The following is a 26,262-nucleotide window of genomic DNA, read 5'->3' as shown; positions in this document are numbered from 1 at the left end:
AGAGACCTGGGAACCCCACCACCTGGAGATTCTCCTCTAAGTCACTCACCATCTGGACTTGGAAATATATTGGTGTTCCTTCACAGGCGCTGGGTCAAAATCCTGGAACTCCCTTCCGAACAGCACTGTGGGTGTCTCTACGCCTCGGGGGCTGCAGCGGTTCATGAAGTCAGCTCACCAACACCTTTAGGTGGCAACTCTGGAAGGGAAATAAATGCTGGTCTAGCCAGCAATGCCAATATCCCGTAAATGAATATTAAAAAAAAATAAAAAAATCCCTTCTCTGCTCTCTCTTCCTTGTTGCTGCTCTGCTCCCAGTGCTGCTTGGCCCAACCCTGCTATGCTGCACTGTGTTGTAAGTGACTCCTGATATTAAGGACATTAAAATATTATAATGTTGTAAGATAAAAAAATTCTTAACTTTTTTCCAATTAAGGTGCAATTTAGAATGACCAATCCACCTACCTGGGTTGTGGGGTGAAACCCATGCTAATTCCACATGGACAGTGACCCGGGCCGGGATCGAACCTGGGTTCTCAGCGCCGTGAGACAGCAGTGCTAACCACTGGGCTACCGTGCCACCCCTAAAAAAAACTCTTAACTTATCTGTGAGACAAACTATGTTGTTGATATCCTGAATTTTGTCTTTGTTGAACCTATTTCGGGTACACAAATAGTTTTTTTGTAGTATAAAACTTGAGTATTGCTGGAAAAAGAGACATGCTGTTGAAGTTTTCCATCTTGCACTCATTAGGACAGGTTTACAGGAATACCAGTTGTAAAGGGAACCCAATTTATACTTCATGAGAAGAGAGTGCTAACTTGTTGGCAAGTGGGCTCTGCTTGGTAGAGGCATTGTGCCTCTTGCGGTGTCCACTTGCCGACCAATAAGCATTCTCTTCTCATGCATATAAACTGTTGTTCCCTTCACAATTTATATAATGTGAACCTATCCTGACGAGTACAACAGCAGCATATCTCTTTCTCCAACAATACTCAGGTCCTGTACTGCCAAATGACTATTTGTATACCTAAGACAGGAATATAACAATGACCAAATTCAGGGTGTTAAAAAAAATGTTCTTGCAAACTGAGCCTAAATTTATATTTGTTGAATGGGCACAGAATTTCTCAGCAATGTGTTCCAAAAGTTGGCAATGGTTGATGCCAGTTTACTTTTCACAGACCTCATCCTGGATCAGCAAATGGCCTCAGGACTAAGTGATGATATCCGTCAAAAGGTGCATCAAGCTCTCCTAAAACGTCATCACCATCAGAATCACAAGAAGCTGAGCAATCGAATTCCTATAGTCAGATCCTTTGCTGACATTGGAAAAAAACATTCTGACCCACACTCATTGGATAAAAATGGTGAGCAGCTTCCTGTTGTTTAAACCTGAAAATGAAAGTAAAATACATGTCAAAGCAAGTAGTGTAAATTTGTTTAGTATTTATAACTAACATAAGCGTAGAATGTTTGTACATTTAAATGAAATTCAACTATTATTTATTAATAGTAGCTGATATATTAATAAGGTGAAATATTCTATTTTAATTCTGTTCAGCTAAAAATCATCTCTAATATCGCATTTTACTTCATCCCATTTTGTTTCACCTTACGTTTCTGCATTTCCAAGAAGGCAATTAATTTTTGTTAAGCACTGTATTTCATGACTTTGACTAAATTCTTAAATGGTTTAGTGCTCCATAATGGTTTAATACAATTCAAGAATACCCTATTTTCCATTTTTAGTTTGTACTGTGTTAGCCAATCCAAGCCGGGTATGTGTAGAAGTACTTCACTGGCATTTTCCTCTGTGCATTAGTTTTTAAATCTAGATTTTGGTGTTTTCTACCCTCTTCCCTGTAATTTTTTCAACCATTGTTTCTTGGATCATTCTCCCTAGTGTTGAACATTTTCATATGCCTTTGAGAGTGTCTTCACTGCTCTTTCTATCCATGCCAAACATTTGGAAACATGTCTGGCAAAAAGAAAAATTTGACCAATCAATTGTTTTTAATCTGGTCAGATTGATTTTATGCGGACATGGGAAAAACTATCCTCACAAATGAGAGGGTTTGTGAGTGGACAGGTGATTAAGAACACTGAAATTGACAGCAAGTTGGGAATCTGACTCAAACCCGCTAACCTCCACTTTAAAAAAAAAATGTTTTTTTCCTTTTTAAAAAAAATTTAAGGTACCCAATTCATTTTTTCCAATTAAGGGGCAGTTTAGCGTGGCCAATCCATCTAGCATGCACATCTTTGGGTTGTGGGGGCGAAACCCACGCAAGCACGGGGAGAATGTGCAAACTCCACATGGGCAGTGACCCAGAGCCGGGATCGAACCTGGGACCTCAGCGCCGTGAGGCAGCAGGGCTAATTCACTGCTCGACCGTGTTGCCCCGAACCTCCACTTTTAATTGCAGTGCCTTCAGCTGTGATCGAGAAACTCCCTCGGGAGAGGCAGGTTGCCAATTTTATAATGTTACTAGCTCATTAACAACAATTTTAACTGGGATTTACAAATTTAACTGTGAGTGCATGGGTTTCCAGGCTTCTGGAATTCACTAGTGAAAACAAGGTGAGAAGACAGTGGGAATAAAGGGAGCTGAATAATTGACAAGCAAAAAAGTATTGAGACTTCACATCTGCTTCCTTGCCTAACTGAAAGGCTTTTAATCACAACACGTATTCCTATTATTTACTATTTTGGAGATCATTTCTACTACTTTAGAGTTCTGTGCAACTGGTCTTTCCTCTGACAAACATCAGTTCAGCATGGGTGTTGCTTTAGCAACTTTTCCTTGAACCTCAGATGAGGACCAAATAAACAGCAGCATTACCAGTTACTACACCAGTAGCAGGAGCAGTCTTCTCAGCAACCTGTCACTGCACAGGAGAGAGGAGATGAGCATTGCAGTGCAGTTTGGAGGAGATGATCCTCCTCATATAGCACAAATGGGCAGAGATTCAGCTTCCTAAATTTGTCTGAACGCCAGTATCTCAGGAGACTCAGTTATCATGTTGGATGTTTGCTGACATTTGCAGCCTGCCGGAAGAAGACCTGTCATGTGGATCTGCTGCACATGCTTTGTCAGTGGCTGTTAAAGCCACCACTCGCCTCAATGTCTTTGCATCTGGATCCTTCCAGGGCTCTACATTAAATATTTGCAAAGTGTTGCAACTTCGTGCTCACAACTGCATCACTCAGGTGACTAATGCCATGTTTCTCATAACCAACAGTACACTGCCACTGATGAGGCTAATCAGAATGAACAAGGACTTGGTTTTGTGGTCCACAGGCCCAGGGAGCCATCATTTCACACGTGGCAATAAAAATGCCCCCAAATAAACCTGGAGTCGTCATCATTCTCAAGAGCTTCCACTTCACGTGTAACTGCAAAATGTTCACCATGCATGGATGCACAAGATTCACAAGGAGCTGCCATGATGATTTTGTCCTGTGCCAATTCGCCCTCCCAACGCTCGTTGAGCCTTGAAGCAGAGATAGTGGCTGGCTCGTAGGAGACAAAGGCTATCCACTGAAGACACAGCTGATGACACGTTTTAAAAGCCCCAACAATGAGGCCCGGGAAAAAACAATTGGAATCACATAACCACATGAACCATCTTTGAGTAAGCAATCAGGATTTTGAAGATGGGCTTTAGGCAACTGGATAGATATGGGAGCCCTTCAGTCTGCACCTGCACAGATCCCGAGACTGAACATGGTGTGCAACATGATGCAGTGATGAGAATTGAGACTACAGGTGGAAGAAGGTAGTGAGCAGAGTTGCTGTTCAGAAGTCAGGGAAGCAGGAGGAGGAGAAACAGATGGAGGAGGAATGTGATGAGGTAGATATGCCAGCAATGTTGCACATTGTTCCCCAGTGTGGCCTAATTCCTACACAATTTAGTTTGATTAACTGGGTGCACCACCATGAAGTCACACTCTGAACCCACTTAGCACAACCTCAATAATTCCCCAACATGAAGCAGCTCAACAACTAGCAGACACCCACTGCTTCTCTTTAAGTCTCATCTTACCACTCATCACAAATGAGCTGCACTCATCAGAAACAAGCTGCACTTGTCAGGCAGCAGGCAGAAATGGGCAACATGGGAAAATATTGCAAACAAATAATTTTATTTGGTTGAGAAATGGGACAGAAAGTTAATAATATAACCTTCTGTGATAGGGCGCTATCCTATTTGTTCGGACCAAGTGCTGAAACCCTTCTCCAGTGAACGTGATGCCATTGTCAGGCACTTACTTCAAGGAGGCCATGAATAGCAAAAACCAGCGCAGGACCTCTATTGTGGTCGCTGAAATTGTTGTCCCCATCTCTTGAACATCCAATCACTTCAAGTGGGCGTCAACTAAGACGAGGAACATTCTGCACAAGAAAAAGTCTGAAAAATCCACATGCGCCCTCGTCCACAGACGACCAGGCCATTCCTATGGATGGAAGTTGGCTGTGGTGGCAACGTCTGCTGTCCCTGGCAGGGGTCGCATTGGCGCACCATGCGTTCAATATCCTTATCTATGCTGGGCCACCAGATATAGCACCTGGCTAGCATTTTCATTTTCGTTTGGCCCAGATAGACACTGCAATTCCTGCAACAGTGGCTTCCTTGCTGGGAGTGGGGCCACCATCAGGAACCCCAGAGTATGGCTACATCCTTACAACTGAGTTCATCTTTATGAGTGAGGTAAAGTCTTAACTGGTTAGATTTATCGTGGTGCCACCTGGTTAAGACCATGCACTTCGCTTTGGACAGGGCAGGGTCACGTTGCGTTCAGTTCTTTATATGACCTGATGATACTGGCAAAGTGTCAAGAGATTTTAGTGCCAGGGTGATTTCATGAGGCACTGGTGGAGGTTCCAGGTTCTTTGGAAGTAGGAGTCAACTCCGTGCATCAGCGATTGAAATATGTGTGCCTGACCTATCCTGAAAGATGTAAACATAGGCCGCCAGTAACAAGGTGCACCATTGTATCCTGGTGGAGGCAGTTGGAGGTATTGGCTTATCTTCAGGGAGGAGCCCCAAAAGAGACTTGTGTTCAGTTATTATTGTGAAGCATTAACCATAGACATACTAATGAAATTTCTTCACGTTGTAGATTATGGCAATACCTTCTTTCTTGATCTGTGCGTTTTTCTGTTCGACATCCGGATGAGTTCTGGAGGCAAGGTCAATTGACCCCTCTGAGCCATCTTCCATTTTATGGGATAGGACCTATTCCATATGGCGATGCATCGCAAGTTAAAATGATTGGCTTACCTGGGTCAAAGTGAACCAATACAGGATGAATGTAAGGCATGCTTGATGTGCTGGCAGACCTGCTCCTGTGGTTCCTTCCAATACCAATGCTGGTATTTTCTTAAGAGCAAGTGGAGTGGTGCCAACATCGGTGCTGGGTTGAGGACACACCAACCATAGTAGTTTACCATCCCTGGGAAAGACTTTAATTTTGCCACCTTCTTAGGTGCTGGGACATCTTTTATGGCTCTCATCTTGTCTTCAAGTCGGTGCAAGCCTTTCAAGTCCACTTTGAACCCTATAAGTGACCTTTCTAACTTGAAAAGTGCACTTCTCGCACTTCAGTCATATTCCTGCATCTCTGAATCTTCTTACCACCTCTTCTAGGTTTGTTAAGTGCTCTTCATGTGATGTTCCTATTGCTATGACAGCATTAAGGTAGACCACAACTTTCAGGATGCCCCGGAGCAGATCCCTCATTGTGCCTGAAATATTGCACAGACCAAGGAGATGACAAAGGGTAGTCCTGTTTTAAACATGCTTTTATGCATGTTAATTGTTGCAAACATTTGTGAATCTGCATCCAGTTCAATCTGCAAATAAGCATGACTGAGGTCAAGATTGGTGTATGAGAGGCCCATGCCAACTTCACATAAATGTCTTCAATTCATGGAATTGGGCATCTGTCTACTTCAGTTGCTTGGTTTATCATAAACTTGTAATTCCCGCATATTCTAACTGAGCGGTGCGGTTTCAGCACGGGATTGATGGAGGCTGCCCATTCAGGAACTGCATGAGCCTGATACTTCCCAATTCTTCCAGGCGTTTAGTTTTGCCTTCCACTTTGTGGTGTAAGGCATAAGGGATGGGTCTCGCCCTGAAAAACTTTGGTGTGGAATCAGGGTTGGTATAAATCTTGGCCTTTACTCCCTTTATTCGACCCAATGTGTTCTGGAATGCGTGTTTATACTTACATGAGATTTCACTATCTGAAATTTTGAAGATTTCCAACCAATTGAACTTGATTTGGCACAGCCAGACTCGTCCCATGAGATTTGGCCATTGTCCCTCGACAATGATCATGGGTAGCTGAGCATCCTGCTGCTGATACAACACTGGCGTTGTGGTTGTCTTCACGATTTTCGGGGTTCTCGTGCAATAGGCCCTGAGCCGGTCATGTGAAGTACGAATGCTCGCCCCTTAAAGGGGCCGCGATACCACACACACACACACCCTTCCTGATCCAGTATGGCACCCACTTACTGCTCCAGTGTGACAACCCTTACAAAACTGAAGTGCTATTACTGACTCAATATGACACACCCTTGAGCCAATGTGACACACCCTTAACTGAACCAGTGTGATACACCTTGCTAAGCCACTGTGCTAACCCTTACTTAATCTATGAGACATCTCCTTACTGAATCAGCAAATTGTTTTTTTACATTTTATGCATCAAATACGCAATGGCTTCCCGGAGTAGAATTTAGAATTAATACTGAGTTAGGGGTAGTTTTGTTCTGTGGGAACGTTGCAACTAAGAATTGTATTGAGAATTCCCAAATTGATTTCATAGAAGACCTTGCAGCCTGTAATCAGAAAACCCAAAACATTTCAATTGGTATAAAGTAGCAGAAGATGAGGCTCAGAATTTGCTGGTAAAATAACGGCGAGTTTAAGTTGCCCTGCAATTTCTGATGAGGAAATGGTCTGCCGTGCTTTATAAATCACCACAAATGGATATGCAATTTGTGCAGCTTTGCTGTCAGTCTTCTAAAAGTAGAGGCTCATTGTCAACGTCCCCCTAAGTTGCTAGAAATTACTGCATTTCTCAATTAAAACAAATTAAACTCAGCATAAAAAATGAAGACTGATAGTTAATGATGAATAAGATGAGATTTATATTTCTACAATTACACTTAATCTCTCCAGCCCATAAAGGGAACAGCTGTAACCATGGAGTCTCATTCCGGCAGGTAGTAAATAGTTGCTGAAGATTTTTTAAATTTGAAATGTTAATTTTTAAGTTATTTTCGTACTTATTAGTTCTGGGCATGTGAGTGTCACTGGCATTCCTGGCACTTAATGCTTAATTTATATTTTCTTTCCCTCTCTTTATTTTTTTTCTATAACTAATTTGCCTCTCATTCACCCTATTTTAAAAAAAATCTCTTGTTGCTATGTTTCTTCCTCTATCCTTAAACCTCACTGGCGAAGGAGATAGACTGTTGGTCCCATTGTTCACCAAGGCCGAAGTGACTTGTTGCTTGCTGATTATCAGCATTTTGCAGCACGATGTTTTTTTAAGACAAAGAATGAGCAAAATGAAATTCAAACAAATGGGACACGCCACAAGATGCCGAGCTCTAATAGAATTTGGGCCAATGTTTTCATAAGTCACAAAATACATAAAGGAGTATAACTTTTGAAAAACCATGCTTGAAGCAAGCAATATGTCAGGCTTCAGTTAGACAGAAAACAAATAATTTAGCAAACTGCTTAGGGTGTAGTTACCAAGTTCAAAACTGATGCTTCAGGCTCAGAGTTGAAGAAAGGTGATAAAGTGGAAAATTGCTGACAGCTCTACAATATGGAGCAACATACCCAGCAGTACAGGGTGAAATTTGGACCTAGGTTACTTTTAAGTGAAGGCAGAAAACCCTGTAAATACACAGCAGCACTGGCAGCATCTGTGAAGAGGGAAACTGACTTAATGCCATTGGCTTTCATCCTTGAGAAGGTAGCGGGCCTCAGGAAAATTCCCAGCTCAGCCACCTGCTGTGGGAGAAAGTGGCCACAAAGGCAGGATTGTCATTGCTTGGGGCGGGGGGGGGGGGGGGGGCGGGGAGGGGGAGAGGAAGTGGAGGGGGGGGGGCAGGTGGGGGAGAGGGAGGGGAGGGGGGGGGGGTTGCAGCTGGAGCCACAGGAAAAGGTTTGTAGGCAGCCATAGGGTCACCCGGTGAAGATATGTGCTTTTCAAAAGGGCCACTTGGGTACTGTGGGAGTTATTCCTTGATAAAATAAAAACTCAAGGCTCTCCTGCCCTCATTTCTCACACCCCCTCACCCGCCAAATACTTCCCATGCCCTGTTCATGCCCCCCCCCTCCCACCCACCATGAATGTCCCCATATGCCCCCATACGTGCTCTGCTCTTGCATCTAGCCCAAATTACTCCTCATACCAACTGTGTCAATCTCTGTCCTTCTATCCACTCCTCACAGCAACGCATGCCCCACATACCAGGCTACGGCCCTTGCACAATGCCTATGGCACATTGACCCACTATACACTGTGTAGAACCATTGAGCCGTGTAGTGATGACTGTAGGATATGTTTTTTAAAAACTGCTTTTAAAAATGTCATTCACTCAAGCATCCATGATGAGACATGGCCGAGAGCCCAGACAACCATGAAGCTACTTGAAACATCTGCTCGCAAGAGAAAACATTGATTGACAGCTCAGACTTTCTGATTCTGCTGTCAATTTCACAATGTTTGCTTACACACTGTGAAGTGATTTCAAATGTTTGTTGTTATTGATACTTTATAGGCTTTGGATGATTGATACTTTTATTAACATTTGACTGGAACCAGTCTGCAGCCTTTAAAGGCAACCCAAAAATCAGATAGCCCAGGAATGGGGTTAGGAATCCTGAAACCTGGACCGTCTGCCATTTTTAAAGCACACGCGAGTATGCAGAAAATACCAGTTTATTAAAGAACACGATTTCCTATAAAAAGTATATTCAAACGGTTTGACCCGTGCCCACCATGCAAGCTATGACCCTCCACCCACCCCAGTGGCTTCTCATAACCTCTGTGTCGAGCTATGTCTCTCCATCCATCCCCCATGGCCCCTCATAACATCCATGCAAACCTACACCCCTCCACCCACCTCCCATGGCTTCTCATTACCTTCATGCCAATCTATGGTACTTACATGCTCCATTCACCCACTATACATTCCATACAGAACCAATGATCAGTTACAAGAATATATAATGAAGCTTGGCTGAGAGCACATATACCTTTAGCCTGTTGAAATAGTTGAACCCCAGCGAAAACATTGGTCTTGCTCCATGATCTATTCGGTCAATTGCACAATGTATATTTACACAAGATAAAGAGCTGTCAAATACTTTCAGTTTCTGCTACTGATATTTTAAAGGGTCTGGATCATTGACACTTCATAGGACTGTAGTAAAAAACATTTTTTAAAAGAATGTAGAAAGTTATGATTGAATTTTTAAAAGCTTTCTCAGGCATCCTATTGTTACTATAGGGTTCATTGGTCCTGTACATTATATAGTGATCAATAGGCATGGAACTGCTATGGAGGGCAGGATAAATTGGCATAGAGGATAGGAATGGCCAAGGGTGGTGGGTAGGGGTATGAGGTGCTATGAGTTGTTTAATGGGGCATGGAGAGTGGAGGTTATGGGGTAAGGGATAGAAGGTTCATCTTCATTTTGTTGTCATTAGTACAATCCCAGAGCATTTAGGTGGACCTTTTAACCAGCTCGCCTCGGCATCCAGCAGCTCCTCAGGTTGCCTCCAAACTCTTCCCGGGGCGGCAGGCGTGACTTCTGTTATCACTCAAATCCCCAACATTTGCTGGCACTTTCTACCGAGATGGGTGGGCAGGGCTGGGAGATATCTTCACTTCTGCTACCTGCCTCTTGGGATGAAAATCTATTCTGATATATATATACTTATTTTCTTATGATGCAATCTGTTGATTTAGTTTACCAGTCAATAACATTGGTTTATGTTTTCCTTTTCTGTTTACTAATTTCATAACTTTTATTACATTTTATGTATTTCTCTATAAATTTGTCTTACATCTATCATTGTTAGTTCATTTCCTCATTAGTCCTCATCTGTTTTCTGTGTCTTGTTTCCACATTTGCACCTATCTCTAACAGGCTCAACTCTTTCTGCTTCTCTTACTCCTTCTTTTTGACTCATTGAAAGCTGGTGGGAAGACCTCAAGACATGTTGAAACCTCTCCTCAAAAGGCTTCAGGTGATTCAAAGTTTACTCCAATCACTTAAGCATTGAGTACATTCCATCTCACGGTGAAAACATTGGTTACCATTGCGGCACTGTGCTGAGTACCATTGTGGCTCTCTGGAAGTAATTTTTGAAAAGAACAGGTTAGAAATGTAATTAGCCTTTTTTTGGCTATTAGTGTTTTTGGATGGAGTTCATTTAAACAGAATAGCTCAATAGATGCCATTAAAACAGTATAGTTATTGTCTTCTAATCCTATTTGACACTGTTATTATTGTTTAATGAACATTTTCTGTACTTTAATGCATTTCATGTGATCCATCATAAAATCTCTGACTATTGTGAATGGCTTGCTTAATCTAATTGCAAGAGTATTGTAGGTTTGAATCTAGGCATGTTTCCAATGTACTATTTAGTTCTAGTTACTTTTCGCTAATACTCTTAGAGAATGGATTGTAAATAACCTGGTACTTACTTCGGAGAGCTATTATTATTTTCCTTTAACTCAGGTCACATGATCTCACCACAGTCTGCACCCGCTAATTTGGAAGGCAAAACTGACGTCAGCCGAGAGAACAGTACTGTTGATTTTAGCAAGGTGAGTCGTTTCTTTGACAGATTTTCAGATGATTAAAACAAAACAAAAATAACAAAAAAATGTTGAGCGGAGCAGTTTTTCCTCGTTTTTTCATGATGGATTGGTGTCAATGGCTGCAACATGTTCTATGGTCAAGTTTTTGCATGTTTCTGCCAGTTATATCAGCATAGATTTCATAGATTTCATAGAATTTACAGTGCAGAAGGAGGCCATTCGGCCCATCGAGTCTGCACCGGCTCTTGGAAAGAGCACCCTACCCAAGCCCACACCTCCAGCCTATCCCCATAACCCAGTAACCCCATCCAACACTAAGGGCAATTTTGGACACGAAGGACAATTTAACATGGCCAATCCACCTAACCTGCACATCTTTGGACTGTGGGAGGAAACCGGAGCACCCGGAGGAAACCCACGCACACACGGGGAGGACGTGCAGACTCCGCACAGACAGTGACCCAAGCCGGAATCGAACCTGGGACCCTGGAGCTGTGAAGCAATTGTGCTATCCACTATGCTACCGTGCTGCCCCATAATCTGGGCATAATTGGCCAAACAAATTCAAAAGATCGTGCACTTGAGTTATACCCAAACCACGTGGGTTCATGTTTTCTGCTGTATTGTCTGCTGGTACAAGGTTCAGTTTACTTGAATCAGGCCCCTCTGTCCACAAAACCCACCATGCCAGCAAGTCAAAATTATGAGATTTCATCAGTCACATTGGGTTGATAAGGATCTCCAAGCAGCACCCATTCTCTTCAGCACTCGGACATTAATAGGCACATGTTAAAAGTATTTTCATTCTCAAAAAAAAATTAATTTACTAAGAAACAGAGTAGTCTACAAAATTAGATTATTAAATTGTTCAGTATAGTTTTTTTTAAAGTCATTTTCAGTGATTTGAAATTAATTTACTGACTAGTGAAATGCTGACTACCATTAATGAAAATGTGTATAATTGCTGATGAACCCATTTTCAGCTGTATGAATGAAACTACATCAATGATTACTTTTTAATGGAAAAATAGAAATTGTTATGTTCTGTTACATTCTTGAATTGCGAAAGGTTCCGTGTTTGAATCCCACGTGGCCCCACGTTTGTATGGACGGCAGGGTGGCACAGTGGTTAGCACTGCTGCGTCACAGCGCTAGGGACCCAAGATCAATAGCGGCCTTGGGTGACATGGGTGGAGATGGATTGGCCACGCTAAATTGCCCCTTACTGTCAAAAGATGTACAAATTAAGTAGGGTTATGGGGATAGGGTGGGGGAGTGGGCCTAGGTAAGGTGCTCATTAGGAGAATCGGTGCGGACCTGATGGGCCGGATGGCCTCCTTCTACACTGTACGGTTTCTATTCTATTTCTCATTAAAAAAACGAGTTGAAGGCATAAGGGGAACAGGTAGGGAGGTGGATTTGAGAGCAGGAGGAGATCAGCAATGATCTATTTGAATGGCGGAGCAGGCTCGAAGGGCTAAATTACCTACTTCCGCTCCTAATTCCTATGTTCCATGTATCAGATTCTATGTTTTATGTAGGTAATAATAATATTTATCAGTGTCACAAGTAGGCTTACATTAACACTGCAATGAACTTACTGTGAAAATCCCCTAGTCGCCACACTCCGCCGCCTGTTCGGGTACACAGAGGGAGAGTTCAGAAAGTCCAATTCACTGAACAACCCCGTCTTTCGGAGGAAACTGGAGCACCCAGAAGAGACCGACGCAGGCACAGGGAGAACGAACCGATCCTGGGTCCCTAGAGCTGTGAAGCAACAGTGCTAATCACTGTGCTACTGAGCCACCTCTAATAGAAACTCTACGTCAATGTTGCTGAGCAGTTTTAAGAGCATTGGGCTGACTTTCTGATCTGAGCTGATTTAAAAAAATAAAAAAAAATAAAAATTTAGAGTACCCAATTATTTTTTTCCCATTAAGGGACAATTTAGCGTGGCCAATCCATCTATCCTGCACGTCTTTTGGGTTGTGGGGGAAAAATCCACGCAGACACTGGGAGAATGTGCAAACTCCACGACTGACTTGGGGCCGGGAAGATCTGAGCTGAATTTTAAAAATAATTAATAATCTTTATTGTCACAAGTAGTCTTACATTAACACTGCAATGAAGTTACTGTGAAAAGCCCCTAGTCGCCACATTCCGGTGCCTGTTCGGGTACACAGAGGGAGAATTCAGAATTCTCAGCCTGTACAGGAATTGAACCCGCGCTTTGGCCTTGTTCTGCATTACAAACAAGCTGCCTAGCCCACTGAGCTAAACAAGCCCCCTTTATTCCATATCATTAAATATACATTTACTGTTGCTGGCTGGAACGTGAATGCATCAGGAATTGCATTGTCCATGAAGTGAGCAAGAAACTCTGTTGATCCCTTATATTTGACCACAGAGCTTATGATGTTTTCACTGAACAGGGAAATTATTTTATTTTCCACAATGGTCAATTTGTTATGGGCCAGGGTTTAGAGAACCCCAAAGTGTATCATGGAGTTCACCTAACCCACATCTTTTAAGAGATTGTAGTATGGGAAGCACACTGCCCACTCTACAGGTGTGGGACAGCAGAAATGGAAACGTATTTTGTAAAGCAAAACAATGTTTATTCTATGAACTCAAGTTCACCTTTTTAAAACGTACAGTGAACATCTTAGCAACCATTAATTCAAATACAACCCCCAAAGACTACAACACTAAGTAATCCTTTCAGTTTTCCTTGTAACATCCATATGACTTAAAAACAAAACCTTTAATAGAAGCACATCAGGTTAAAGTCACTACTGAAAACATTTATAGTTCTGAATTCACCAAATGATCAAGAGATAGTCTTTTCATGGCAGAGAGAACAGCAGTGCAGCTGCTGTGTCTGGCTTCAGCTGCAACACTGAAAATAAAACTAAAACACACCCTGCAGCAAACAGCCTAAAATGAAAGTAAAAATCTGACAGACAGCCCAGCTCCACCCACACTCTGACATCACTGATAAACACCCATTTCTTAAAGGTACATTTCTGAAGCACCCATTTCTTGAAGGTACTCTCACATGAAAAATAGCCATGTAAGTGCACAGTTAGAAACAATTTCTGTGGAACAGAATTTAAAAACAAGAAATATTGCTTGTCAGCTTTAGCAGATGTGATTTGAATTGCCCAAAGAAATAGAAATTGCAATAAAATGTCCCATTAGCAAATACTGCTTTCCAATTAACCCAAATTAAGCAGCTTCAAAACTGGCTGAGGCTGATGTTAATCTCCATTTATGTTTTTTTTTGCTAACGGCCAAAGCACAGACTCTATTAACAGTATTTTATGCATGGCCTAGTTTGAGGATGAAATGTATCATAAATGCTAAATGGATTGGGTAAATACCGTTCATTGGAATCCAAGCTAAGATAAAAGGCCGGTTGTAAAACAATGTTGAAGAGTAGTGCTGGACATGCCAGTATTTGTTGCCCAACCCGAATTTCCCTTGAGAAAGTGGTGGTGAGCTGTCTTCCTGAACTGCTATAGTCCATGTGGTATAGGCACATTCACCGTGCTATTATTGTGGAGTTCCAAGATTTTGACTCAGCGACAGTGAAGGAATGGCAATATTGTTCCAAGTCAGGATGGTGTGTGACTTGGAGGATAACTTCCAGGTGGCGATATTCCCATGCATCTGCTCTCCTTGTTCTCGCGGTGGGAGATGTCGCAGGTTTGGAAGCCTCAACAGGTTGCAGCGGTGCAACTTGTAGATGGTACAAACTGCTGCCATTGTGCATCAGTGGTAGAGGGCGTGAATGTTTAAGATAGTGGATGGGTAGTCGAGATGTATTTTAGATGTATTTTGTACCCCTCTGCCTTGCATTATTGCCTGGGTGAGAGGCCATGAAGACTCTTATCCCAGATCTTTGATAATGCTTTGTTAAATGACTACCATGGGATATATCAGATCAGTCTATTATGACTCACATTCTTACTTTTCTTCTCAATTTCTAAATACGTCCCTGTATTAGACACTGACAAATTTGCCACCTCAGGAACAGTTCTTGTTATGCAAAATGAAGTTTTCCATGATTTGATTGTAAATGATGTCTATATCCACATGTTATAAAATTGTTATAGACATGCAGAATTGTTTGTAAGATAGACTATTCTTTGCAGTAGTTCTTCAGCTTAACCATACATTAATTATCACAATTATAAATGGATCTATCCTTGTCCAGTAAGATTGCCCGTCTCAGCCCTGCCTCAGCTCATCTGGTGTTGAAACCCTTAATCATATATTTTTTACCTTTCGACATGACTACTCCAATGCTGTCCTGGCAGGCTTCACATCTGGCATCCTTCCTAAACTATAGCTCATCCAAAACTTGGATCAAGGATATCTCTCATCTACATGCTGCCCTTTGGCAACAAAATGCCAGATTCCACACATATACTGCCAATAACCTGCTCCATCTCATCAACACCTATCATCACCCCTTCACTTTTGTTTTATTACTTTTCTTGTCCAATATCTAGCATTGGATGAGCAGACATTTCCTCCAATTAAATATTGGAACACCAAAGCCATTATATTTTATCCCTGCCATAAACTCTGTCCCCTTTCCACAAACTTCATCCCTCTCATTGTTAACTCTTGAGACTGGACCAGACCATTGGCACCCTTGGCATCCTATTTGACCCTGAACTTATACCTAATATAACGTGCCTGATTGCTATTAGCTGGGGACTATTGGTTATCCCATGACTCTTGGGGGGGGGGTATGAACTCCCCCAATGAGGGTGGAGGGAGGGGCAAGCAATCATTAGTAGTTACATCTGTATAAATAGCGCAGGCCAGTGTGGCACTGGCTAGAGAAGGAAGCAGAGGTGAACTACTGCTGCTGTATACATATTATTGAAAAAAAAGTTACTTTCTGTTTGACTCTACAAACGCTTGCTGGATTCTTCGTGGTCTCACAGAACTGGCGATGAGGGTTAAAGTTGGATAGCTGTCTACGTTGCTGAAGCCGCCGCCTTGATTTTTTGTTGGATACGGGTTGGAAGTTTTTCTTTCTATTGCACCATGCCTCTTTACGGACATTTGGATGTATTCGATGCAGCGCTGGATAGTTGGAACCAGTGTGCACAACAGATGCATTACTCCTTCCGGGTGAGTAACATCACCAAAAACGAACGCCGGGGGTCATTTTGCTAACCGCCTGTGACGCACATACGTTTGGGGTGATAAGAAGCCTTATGTACCTAGCCGCATCTGACAGTAATACGTTTAATGAACTTGTGATTTTGGTGGGGCAACATTTTAACCCAATCCCGTCCAGCGTTACCAGTTTAACACCGCAGAGAGGACCCCTGGAGAATCCCTTGCAGGGTTCTTATTCAGGCTATGAAGGATTGTGGAGTACTGTGACTATGGTGATACTTTGTCAGAGATGTTACGAGACCATTTGGTTTGCGGCATCAACAACGCAGCCACCCAGAGGAGACTGTTAGCTGAGCTGACATTGACTTTTCAACACGCCAGCCAGATAGGGTGGTCCGAGAGAGCGCAGAAGAAGTAGTGCAGGAGCTACAGGGAATGGAGGTGTATGCCTTGGGGGGAACCCCCTTCCGTCCAAAAGCGTATCCCGGCTGTACCTTGGACAGGGTGCCGTAAGGACCGACGCAGTGGCCATCAGACATTTCTCCCCGAAGGGAACCTTCTCCTTACCAATGGATGAGGAACCATGTCAGTGTAGGACTTGTTGGTGCTGACCCAGCACGGACTCTGGTCCTGGGGCAGTCAGCAGGGCCATCGTTTCGGCTGGAGCTGGGCCCAGCCCAGGGGCCATAATAACCGAGGGTCCTCTCCTGAGGTGGAGGACGACTGCCTGCAGCTGCATTGTGTGTCAGCTCCCTGAGTGGCCCCCATTAAGATGATGGTATGGGTCAATGGTCACCCGCTTGAGATGGAGTTGGATACTGGCGCAGCGGTTTCTGTGGTTGGCCAGGAGACACTTGACCCCATCAAGCAGGGTGTACGGACCCTTGCATTGACCAATACGCAGGCCAGGTTAGTCACCTGTATGGGGGAACCATTGTACATTGCTGGGACTACAATAACCCCTGTCGCTTACGGACGCCAGGAGGGGTGTTTTCTGCTCATCGTGGTGCGCGCCCACAGGCCCAGCCTCTTGGGTCAGGACTGGTTGCGCCTTTTGCGGCTGCAATGGCAGCACATTCTTCAAATGGGTCCTGGTGGTTTGTCGGAGGTACTGGGACGATACCCAGAAGAATTGCAGCCCAGTTTGGGGAAGATAAAAAGGGCCGTAGCCCGTATTCAGGTTGACCCGAAAGCCATTTCCCAGTATTTCCGGGTGCGCCCAGTGCCTTACGCCTTGCTCGAGAAAGTAGAAGCAGAGCTCACTCGTCTGGAGTCCCTGGGTATTATCAGGCCTGTCTGTTTCGCCAACTGGGCAGCGTTGGTTATACCAGTAATGAAGCCAGATAACACGGTTCGCTTGTGTGGCGACTATAAACGTACGATAAACACAGCTTCCTAGCTCGACCGATATCCCATGCCATGCATAGAAGATCTCTATGCAAAGCTCGCAGGCGGACTCTCATTCATGAAATTGGATGTGAATCACGCCTTTCTGCAACTGGAGTTGGATCCTGTCTCCCGGCCATATGTTACTATCAATATGCACAGGGGCTTGTGTGAGTATATACGGTTGCCCTTTGGAGTGTTCTCTGCCTGTGCTATTTTTCAACGCGTCATGGAGAGCATCTTGCGAGGGTTGCCACATGTCGCTGTTTACTTAGATGACGTCTAGATCACAGGGGTTTCGTAGCAAGAACATTTGGATAATTTGGAGGCTGTGCATAAATGCTTCTCAGAGGTTGGAGTCCATTTACATCATGCAGAGTGTGTCTTTCAGATGAAGGAAGAAGTGATTTCAGCATGGGTTGGTACCTGGGACTTCGATGTTGTGGCCATTTCGGAGACATGGATAGAGCAGGGACAGGAATGGATGTTGCAGGTTCCGGTTTAGGTGTTTTAGTAAGCTCAGAGAAGGAGGCAAAAGAGGGGGAGGTGTGGCGCTGCTAGTCAAGAGCAGTATTACGGTGGCGGAGAGGATGCTAGATGGGGACTCTTCTTCCGAGGTAGTATGGGCTGAAGTTAGAAACGGGAAAGGAGAGGTCACCCTGTTGGGAGTTTTTTATAGGCCTCCTAATAGTTCTAGGGATGTAGAGGAAAGGATGGCGAAGATGATTCTGGATAAGAGCGAAAGTAACAGGGTAGTTATTATGGGAGACTTTAACTTTCCAAATATTGACTGGAAAAGATATAGTTCGAGTACAATAGATGGGTCGTTTTTTGTACAGTGTGTGCAGGAGGGTTTCCTGAAACAATATGTTGACAGGCCAACAAGAGGCGAGGCCACGTTGGATTTGGTTTTGGGTAATGAACCAGGCCAGGTGTTGGATTTGGAGGTAGGAGAGCACTTTGGGGACAGTGACCACAATTCGGTGACGTTTACGTTAATGATGGAAAGGGATAAGTATACACCGCAGGGCAAGAGTTATAGCTGGGGGAAGGGCAATTATGATGCCATTAGACGTGACTTGGGGGGGGATAAGGTGGAGAAGTAGGCTGCAAGTGTTGGGCACACTGGATAAGTGGGGCTTGTTCAAGGATCAGCTACTGCGTGTTCTTGATAAGTATGTACCGGTCAGGCAGGGAGGAAGGCGTCGAGCGAGGGAACCGTGGTTTACCAAGGAAGTGGAATCTCTTGTTAAGAGGAAGAAGGAGGCCTATGTGACGATGAGGTGTGAAGTTTCGGTTGGGGCGATGGATAGTTACAAGGTAGCGAGGAAGGATCTAAAGAGAGAGCTAAGACGAGCAAGGAGGGGACATGAGAAGTATTTGGCAGGAAGGATCAAGGAAAACCCAAAAGCTTTCTATAGGTATGTCAGGAATAAGCGAATGACTAGGGAAAGAGTAGGACCAGTCACGGACAGGGATGGGAAATTGTGTGTGGAGTCTGAAGAGATAGGCGAGATACTAAATGAATATTTTTCGTCAGTATTCACTCAGGAAAAAGATAATGTTGTGGAGGAGAATGCTGAGCCCCAGGCTAATAGAATAGATGGCATTGAGGTACGTAGGGAAGAGGTGTTGGCAATTCTGGATAGGCGGCTTAAAATAGATAAGTCCCCGGGACCTGATGGGATTTATCCTAGGATTCTCTGGGAGGCCAGGGAAGAGATTGCTGGACCTTTGGCTTTGATTTTTATGTCATCATTGGCTACAGGAATAGTGCCAGAGGACTGGAGGACAGCAAATGTGGTCCCTTTGTTCAAAAAGGGGAGCAGAGACAACCCCGGCAACTATAGACCGGTGAGCCTCACGTCTGTAGTGGGTAAAGTCTTGGAGGGGATTATAAGAGACAAGATTTATAATCATCTAGATAGGAATAATATGATCAGGGATAGTCAGCATGGCTTTGTGAAGGGTAGGTCATGCCTCACAAACCTTATTGAGTTCTTTGAGAAGGTGACTGAACAGGTAGATGAGGGTAGAGCAGTTGATGTGGTGTATATGGATTTCAGCAAAGAGTTTGATAAGGTTCCCCACGGTAGGCTATTGCAGAAAATACGGAGGCTGGGGATTGAGGGTTATTTAGAGATGTGGATCAGAAATTGGCTAGCTGAAAGAAGACAGAGGGTGGTGGTTGATGGGAAATGTTCAGAATGGAGTACAGTCACAAGTGGAGTACCACAAGGATCTGTTCTGGGGCCGTTGCTGTTTGTCATTTTTATCAATGACCTAGAGGAAGGCGCAGAAGGGTGGGTGAGTAAATTTGCAGACGATACTAAAGTCGGTGGTGTTGTCGATAGTGTGGAAGGATGTAGCAGGTTACAGAGGGATATAGATAAGCTGCAGAGCTGGGCTGAGAGGTGGCAAATGGAGTTTAATGTAGAGAAGTGTGAGGTGATTCACTTTGGAAGGAATAACAGGAATGCGGAATATTTGGCTAATGGTAAAGTTCTTGAAAGTGTGGATGAGCAGAGGGATCTAGGTGTCCATGTACATAGATACCTGAAAGTTGCCACCCAGGTTGATAGGGTTGTGAAGAAGGCCTATGGAGTGTTGGCCTTTATTGGTAGAGGGATTGAGTTCCGGAGTCGGGAGGTCATGTTGCAGCTGTACAGAACTCTGGTACGGCCGCATTTGGAGTATTGCGTACAGTTCTGGTCACCGCATTATAGGAAGGACGTGGAGGCTTTGGAGCGGGTGCAGAGGAGATTTACCAGGATATTGCCTGGTATGGAGGGAAAATCTTATGAGGAAAGGCTGATGGACTTGAGGTTGTTTTCGTTGGAGAGAAGAAGGTTAAGAGGAGACTTAACAGAGGCATACAAAATGATCAGGGGGTTGGATAGGGTGGACAGTGAGAGCCTTCTCCCCCGGATGGAAATGGCTGGCACGAGGGGACATAACTTTAAACTGAGGGGTAATAGATATAGGACAGAGGTCAGAGGTAGGTTCTTTACGCAAAGAGTGGTGAGGCCGTGGAATGCCCTACCTGCTACAGTAGTGAACTCGCCAACATTGAGGGCATTTAAAAGTTTATTGGATAAACATATGGATGATAATGGCATAGTGTAGGTTAGATGGCTTTTGTTTCGGTGCAACATTGTGGGCCGAAGGGCCTGTACTGCGCTGTATTGTTCTATGTTCTATGATCTACCTTGGTTATCGGGTGGACCGTGAAGGTTTTCACCCCGTCACGGAGTAGGTGTGTGCAATTCAAGAAGCTCCCCCCCGCCCCCCCCCCCCCCCCCCCACCCCCCCCCCCCCCACCCCCCGAGGGATGCTTCGGGTCTTTGTTCTTTTCTTGGCCTTGTAAATTACCACAGGAAGTTTCTCCCCAATCTGGTAACCATGCTGGTGCTGTTGCACCTTCTGCTGACGAAGAATCACACCTGAATTTGGGGTCAGCCGCAAGAAACCACTTTTCAGCGGGTAAAGCAACAATTGTCATCATCTGGGTGACTAACCCACTATGATCCTAAAAAGCCTTTGCTCATTACGGGTGATGCCTCCCCATATGGTATTGGGGCTGTCCTGTCCCACAAGCTGGAGAACGGAGCTGAGCGGCAGACAGCTTTCACCACCGGCACGTTGACTGCAGCGGAAAAGAACTACACAGATTGAAAAGGAGGACCTGGCGGTGGTCTTTGTGGTGAAACGCTGCCTCCAATATGTTTATGCCTGACATTCACGATTGTGATCGATCATAAGTTTCTGCTTGCACTTTGCAGAGAGGATAAACCTATTCCGTACATTGCTTCCGCACGGATCCAGCTCGCTGCCTACAGGTATTCTTTGGAGCATAACCAGGGACCCAGATAGCAAAGGCCGATGCACTGAGCCGGTTGCCTTTGTCGAACGGCCCCTTGCCGAATCCGACAAAAGGTGAGGTGGTCGCAACCCTGAATTTTCTGGACTCATTGCTGTTAAGGCATTGCAGATCCGTGAGTGGATCCAGAAAGATCCAGTCCTATCCAAAGTTCGGCACGCAGTCTTGAATGGTGGGCAGCGAATTGCGGGCTTTCTCCTCCAGTGTGGAAGATGGTATCCTCTTGTGGAAGACGCGTCTGGTCGTCCCAGATAAAGGGCAGGAGCTGATACGAAAGGACCTCCACAATGGTCGTCTTGGCGTGACCAAAATGAAAATGTTAGCATGGAGTTATGTCTGGTGGCCGAGCCTAGACACCGACATTGAGAAAATGGTCCAACACTGCTCCATTTGCTAAGAGCATCAGAAGCTTCTGCTGGCCATGCCCCTGCATCACTGGGAATGCAGATTTTGCTGGCCCTTTTCAAGGATCCATGTTCCTCTTATTGATCGATGCCCAATCAAAGTGGCTCAAGTTGCATTGGATGGCAGGAACAACGTCCCGCGCAGCCATCGAGAAGATGCATTTGTCTTTCAGTACGCATGGCCTCCCTGAGGTGCTCGTCACGGACAATGGCACTCCTTTCACAAGTGAGGAGTATGCTTGATTCATGAAGATGAACGGGATACCATATTCGCACCCATCCGTACCACCCGGCTTCCAATGAGTTGGCGGAGTGCGCAGGGCAGACGTTCAAACGTGGCCTCATAAAACAGCCTTCTGGGTCTATGGACACTAGACTGCTCTTATAGGACCACTCCTGACTGGGATAGCTCTCGCGGAACTCCAAATTGGCCACAGACTTCGTACCAGCCTCAGCATGGTTTTCCTCGACATTGGCGCGAAAGTACACCGAAATCACGAACGGCAGGACATGGCCCTTCGTGACATTGGCCGATGCGGCAGTTTGCGCCCGGAAACCTGGTATTTTTTCAAAATGTTGCTGGTGGTGCCCAGTGGGTCCCCCGCGTTATCCTTCGACGAACGGGCCCATCTCTTGCCAGGTGCAAACCCAGGGTCGTATTCAATGCAAGCATTTAGACCACATCGGTCCAGAAGGCCGCCTCTTCCACAGATTCCGCCATCCTCAAAAATTGCATCTCCAGCCGAAGCAACTACCGGATTCGGATATGGTGGATGCTCATCTTTGAGATCTCCCTCTAGCGCCGCACTCACGGCCTGCTCGGGTCATTACAGAAGCTCACGGATATAGGGACACCGAGATAATGGAGGTTCTTGACTCCGACTCCGAGATTGCTACATTTGATGCCTCCAATGGGGAGTCCTCAGTTCCAAGGTCCGTGGACTTGCAGCCTGTGGTGAATGTATTCAGCATAATGCATGACACTGTAACCATTGTATCCACCTAATGTAACCTTTGACCTGGAAGCGGTGATACGAGCTGCTACCAGGTACTGTACCGTAACCCTGGTGGGCTCCGCCTCTGGCTCCGCCCTCACCGGGGCCATATATAACCTGGCCATCTGCAGGTGGTACTCATCTGCACAACTGACTCTGGCTAGGGAAGTTCACAATTAATAAAGCCTTATGTACACTCGCTCTCTCGGCCTCTTGGTGAACTGAATATATCAATTTATTAGTCGTAGACAGCACCATGGAAGCCGCTCTAAAGCCAGACAGGCTTGAACCCGACGCCCGCGCGTCCGAAGCCAAGGAAATATTTGAACATTGGCTTTGATGCTTCGAGGCCTACATCGACTCCTCCACAACGGCTCCCTCGGAGACCCTCAAACTGGAACTCCTCCACGCTCGGGTGAGCCATCGAATCTCGGTAATGATTGAGAAAGCAGCCACGTACGACGAGGCGGTCGCAACCCTCAAGGCGCACTTCGTGAAGCCCGTAAACAAGGTGTTCGCTAGACACCTACTCAGCGTCAACGCGCTGGAGAATCGCTGGACGAGTATCTGGAAACTTGACTCTACTTGCGAGGAACTGCAGCTATCTAGATGTGACGGTGGAGGAGCATATGAACTCACAGATCCGGGACACCAACGTGGCGGGGGTCCGCTCGAACTATATCAGGCAGCGTCTGCTGGAAAGCGGGACCTCTGACCTGCGGGACATGGTAAAGCTAGTTACCTCGCCAGAGGTGGCCCACCAGAACCTTAGTGCGTTCCCCGTGGGCTCGACGAACCCCTCGTGGACACTATCGTCACGGCCCCCGTCGGACCCGCCTACATCGCAGGCCTGCACAGCGCGTCTGCCAGCCCAGCCCAGAGAACCGCAATGCGACTTCTGTGGCCAGGGCCAACACCCCCGGCAGAGTTGCCCAGCCCGCTCAGCGACGTGCAGCGACTGCAGGAAAAAGGGGCACTACGCGAGAGTCTGTCTGGGCTGACCTAAGGCCCAGAAATCGAAAACGCACCAGGCCCGACCTATGGACTCGCAGCCCCACAGACCCCGCAATGTGGCCGCGTGCCTGCCCGGTAAGCCCCCTCCAGATGCGTCACTGGCATCGTGGGGGCTGCCATCTTGGCCGCCGTCCCCAACACCGACCGACAAGTGCAACTCATGGGGGCAGCCATCTTGGCCGCCGGCCCCGGCACCGACCGCCACGTGCAACCGATGGGGCGGCCATCTTGGTTGCCATCTTCGATCCCGTCTGACACGTGCGACACATGGGGGCCGCCATCTTGTGACTCCACCGACCATGCAGGCTACCCGCAGCTGGGCCCGGTGACCCTCGACCAGTTGCAGCCGAAACCACTAAAGAACTCCATGATGGTCACCCGAGTCAACGGCCACAAGACCCCCTCCCTCTTCGACTCCGGGAGCACGGAGAGCTTTGTCCACCCCGACATGGTAATGCGCTGCTCCCTCCACACCTACCCCGCCTCACAAACAATCTCCCTTGCTCCCGGGTCTCATTCGGTCCAGATCCGGGGGTACTGTATCGCCAATCTCGCGATGCAGGGCACGGAGTAAACCCACTTTAAGCTCTGTGTCCTCCCCCACCTCTGCGCCCCCTCAACTGCTCGGATTGGATTTTCAGTGTAATCACCGAAGCCTGACCCTACAGTTCGGCGGACCCTTGCCCCCCCTCACAGTATGCAGCCTTGCGACCCTCAAGGTCTCCCCCCCTTCACTCTTTGCGAATCTCACTCCTGACTGTAAGCCCATTGCCACCAGGAGCAGGCGGTATAGCTTGCTAGACATGGTATTTATCAAGGCGGAGGTCCAAGGACTGTTGATTGAAGGGATCATAGAGGCCAGCAACAGCCCTTGGGCAAGTGGTGGTCGTCCGGACCGGGGAAAAGAACTAGATGGTTGTGGACTACAGCCAGACAATTAACCGTTTCACACAACTGGATGCGTTCCCCCTCCCCCGCATAGCGGAGATGGTCAACCAGATCGCGCAGTACCGTGTGTTCTCCACGGTCGATCTGAAGTCGGCCTACGACCAGCTCCCAATTGCCCGGAAGAGTGCCACTACACTGCCTTTGAAGCAGCCTACCAACTCTTCCACTGCCTCAGAGTTCCCTACGGCGTTACTAACGGGGTCTCAGTCTTTCAGATAACGATGGACCGAATGGTGGACCAGTACGGTATGCGGGCGACATACCCGTACCTGGACAACGTGACCATCTGCGGCCATGATCAGCAGGACCATGACGTCAACCTTCCGAGGTTCCTCCAGGCCGCCCAATCCCTCAACCTTACATAAACAAAGAAAAGTGTGTCTTCCATACTACCCGACTGGCTAACCTCGGCTACGTCGTGGAGAACGGAGTCCTAGGGCCCGACCCCGACCCTATGCGTCCCCTCACAGAACTCCACCCTCCCCACAGCCTCGAGGCCCTAAAACGATGCCTGGGGCTGTTCTACTACTCCCAGTGGCTCCCCAACTGGGGACAAAGCCCGCCCACTTATTCAAACCACCAGTTTCCCCCTGCCGGACGAGGCCCGCTCGGCCTTCAACCGCATCAAGGCCGACATCACCAAGGCCGCAATGCACGCGGTGGACGAATCCGTCCCCTTCCAGGTAAGGAGCGATGCGTCAGATGTCGCCCTGGCCACCACCCTCAACCAGGCGGGCAGGCCAGTAGCATTCTTCTCTAGGACCTCTTCATCGATGACGTGTTGAAGGCTGCGAAGAAGATGTCGTAGTTTCTCTGCTCCAGTGAATTACTGGACGACGAAGGGTACTCTGTCGGTTGTGTCCCGTGTTTGTCTTCTGAGGAGGTCGGTGCGGTTTATTGCTGTGGCACGTTGGAACTATCGATCAATGAGTCGAGCACCAGATCCCGTTCGTACGAGGGCATCTTTCAGCGTCTGTAGATGTCTGTTACGCTTCCCCACCATCTGGCCTGGGATTGCGAAATCCTACCAATGGTCCTGGCTTGAGACAATTCACATCTCTTTAACCTGTGGTTACCCCTATCGCTGGATCTGTAAAGACTTAATTACCTGCAAATGCTTGCATTCAAAGCATTGTCTTGCATCTTTGACTTTGTCTATATATATGTTTCTGGAGCATACCTCTTCATTCACCTGAGGAAGGAGCAGCGCTCCGAAAACTAGTGACATCGAAACAAACCTGTTGGACTTTAACCTGGTGTTGTAAAACTTCTTACTAGGCTCACATCCACAGCGACCAGGGTACATCGTTCATGAGCAATGAGCAAGGGCAGTACCTGCTCAGCAAAGGCATCGCCTCGAGCAGGACTACAAGCTATAACCCGCAGGGAAACGGGCAGGTGGAGAGGGAGAACACGACAGTATGGAAGGCCGTCCTTCTGACCCTCTGGCCTAAAAGTCTCCCAATTCCCCGCTGGCAGGAGGTCCACCCCGACGCCCTCCACTCCATTAGATCACTCCTCTGCACAGCCACGAACGAGACCCCTCACAATCGTTTGTTTATCTGCCCCAGGAAGTCCATCTCCGGGGTCTCGCTTCCACCTTGGCTGTCAACTCCGG

General features: G+C 46.3%; 1 protein-coding gene across 4 annotated transcripts in view; it reads left to right on the top strand.

The window, feature by feature from the left end:
• LOC140389792 (sodium-driven chloride bicarbonate exchanger-like) overlaps positions 1-26,262 on the top strand; it is a 548,473-nt gene that overhangs the window by 252,571 nt on the left and 269,640 nt on the right. For 3 of the 4 annotated variants that reach the window (XM_072474325.1, XM_072474340.1, XM_072474346.1), the window contains exons 6-8: positions 1,186-1,371; positions 10,245-10,295; positions 10,793-10,881. In XM_072474325.1, the coding sequence (XP_072330426.1) occupies positions 1,186-1,371; positions 10,245-10,295; positions 10,793-10,881 (326 nt within the window). The remainder of the gene's footprint in view (positions 1-1,185; positions 1,372-10,244; positions 10,296-10,792; positions 10,882-26,262) is intronic. The other variant, XM_072474332.1, reaches the window with a different exon arrangement.

The sequence above is a fragment of the Scyliorhinus torazame genome, chromosome 2 (genome assembly GCF_047496885.1).
Source record: "Scyliorhinus torazame isolate Kashiwa2021f chromosome 2, sScyTor2.1, whole genome shotgun sequence".
Taxonomy (NCBI): Eukaryota; Metazoa; Chordata; class Chondrichthyes; order Carcharhiniformes; family Scyliorhinidae; genus Scyliorhinus; species Scyliorhinus torazame.
The sequence above is the reverse complement of the archived record's forward strand: the minus strand, read 5'-3'. Positions and strand labels throughout refer to the sequence as shown.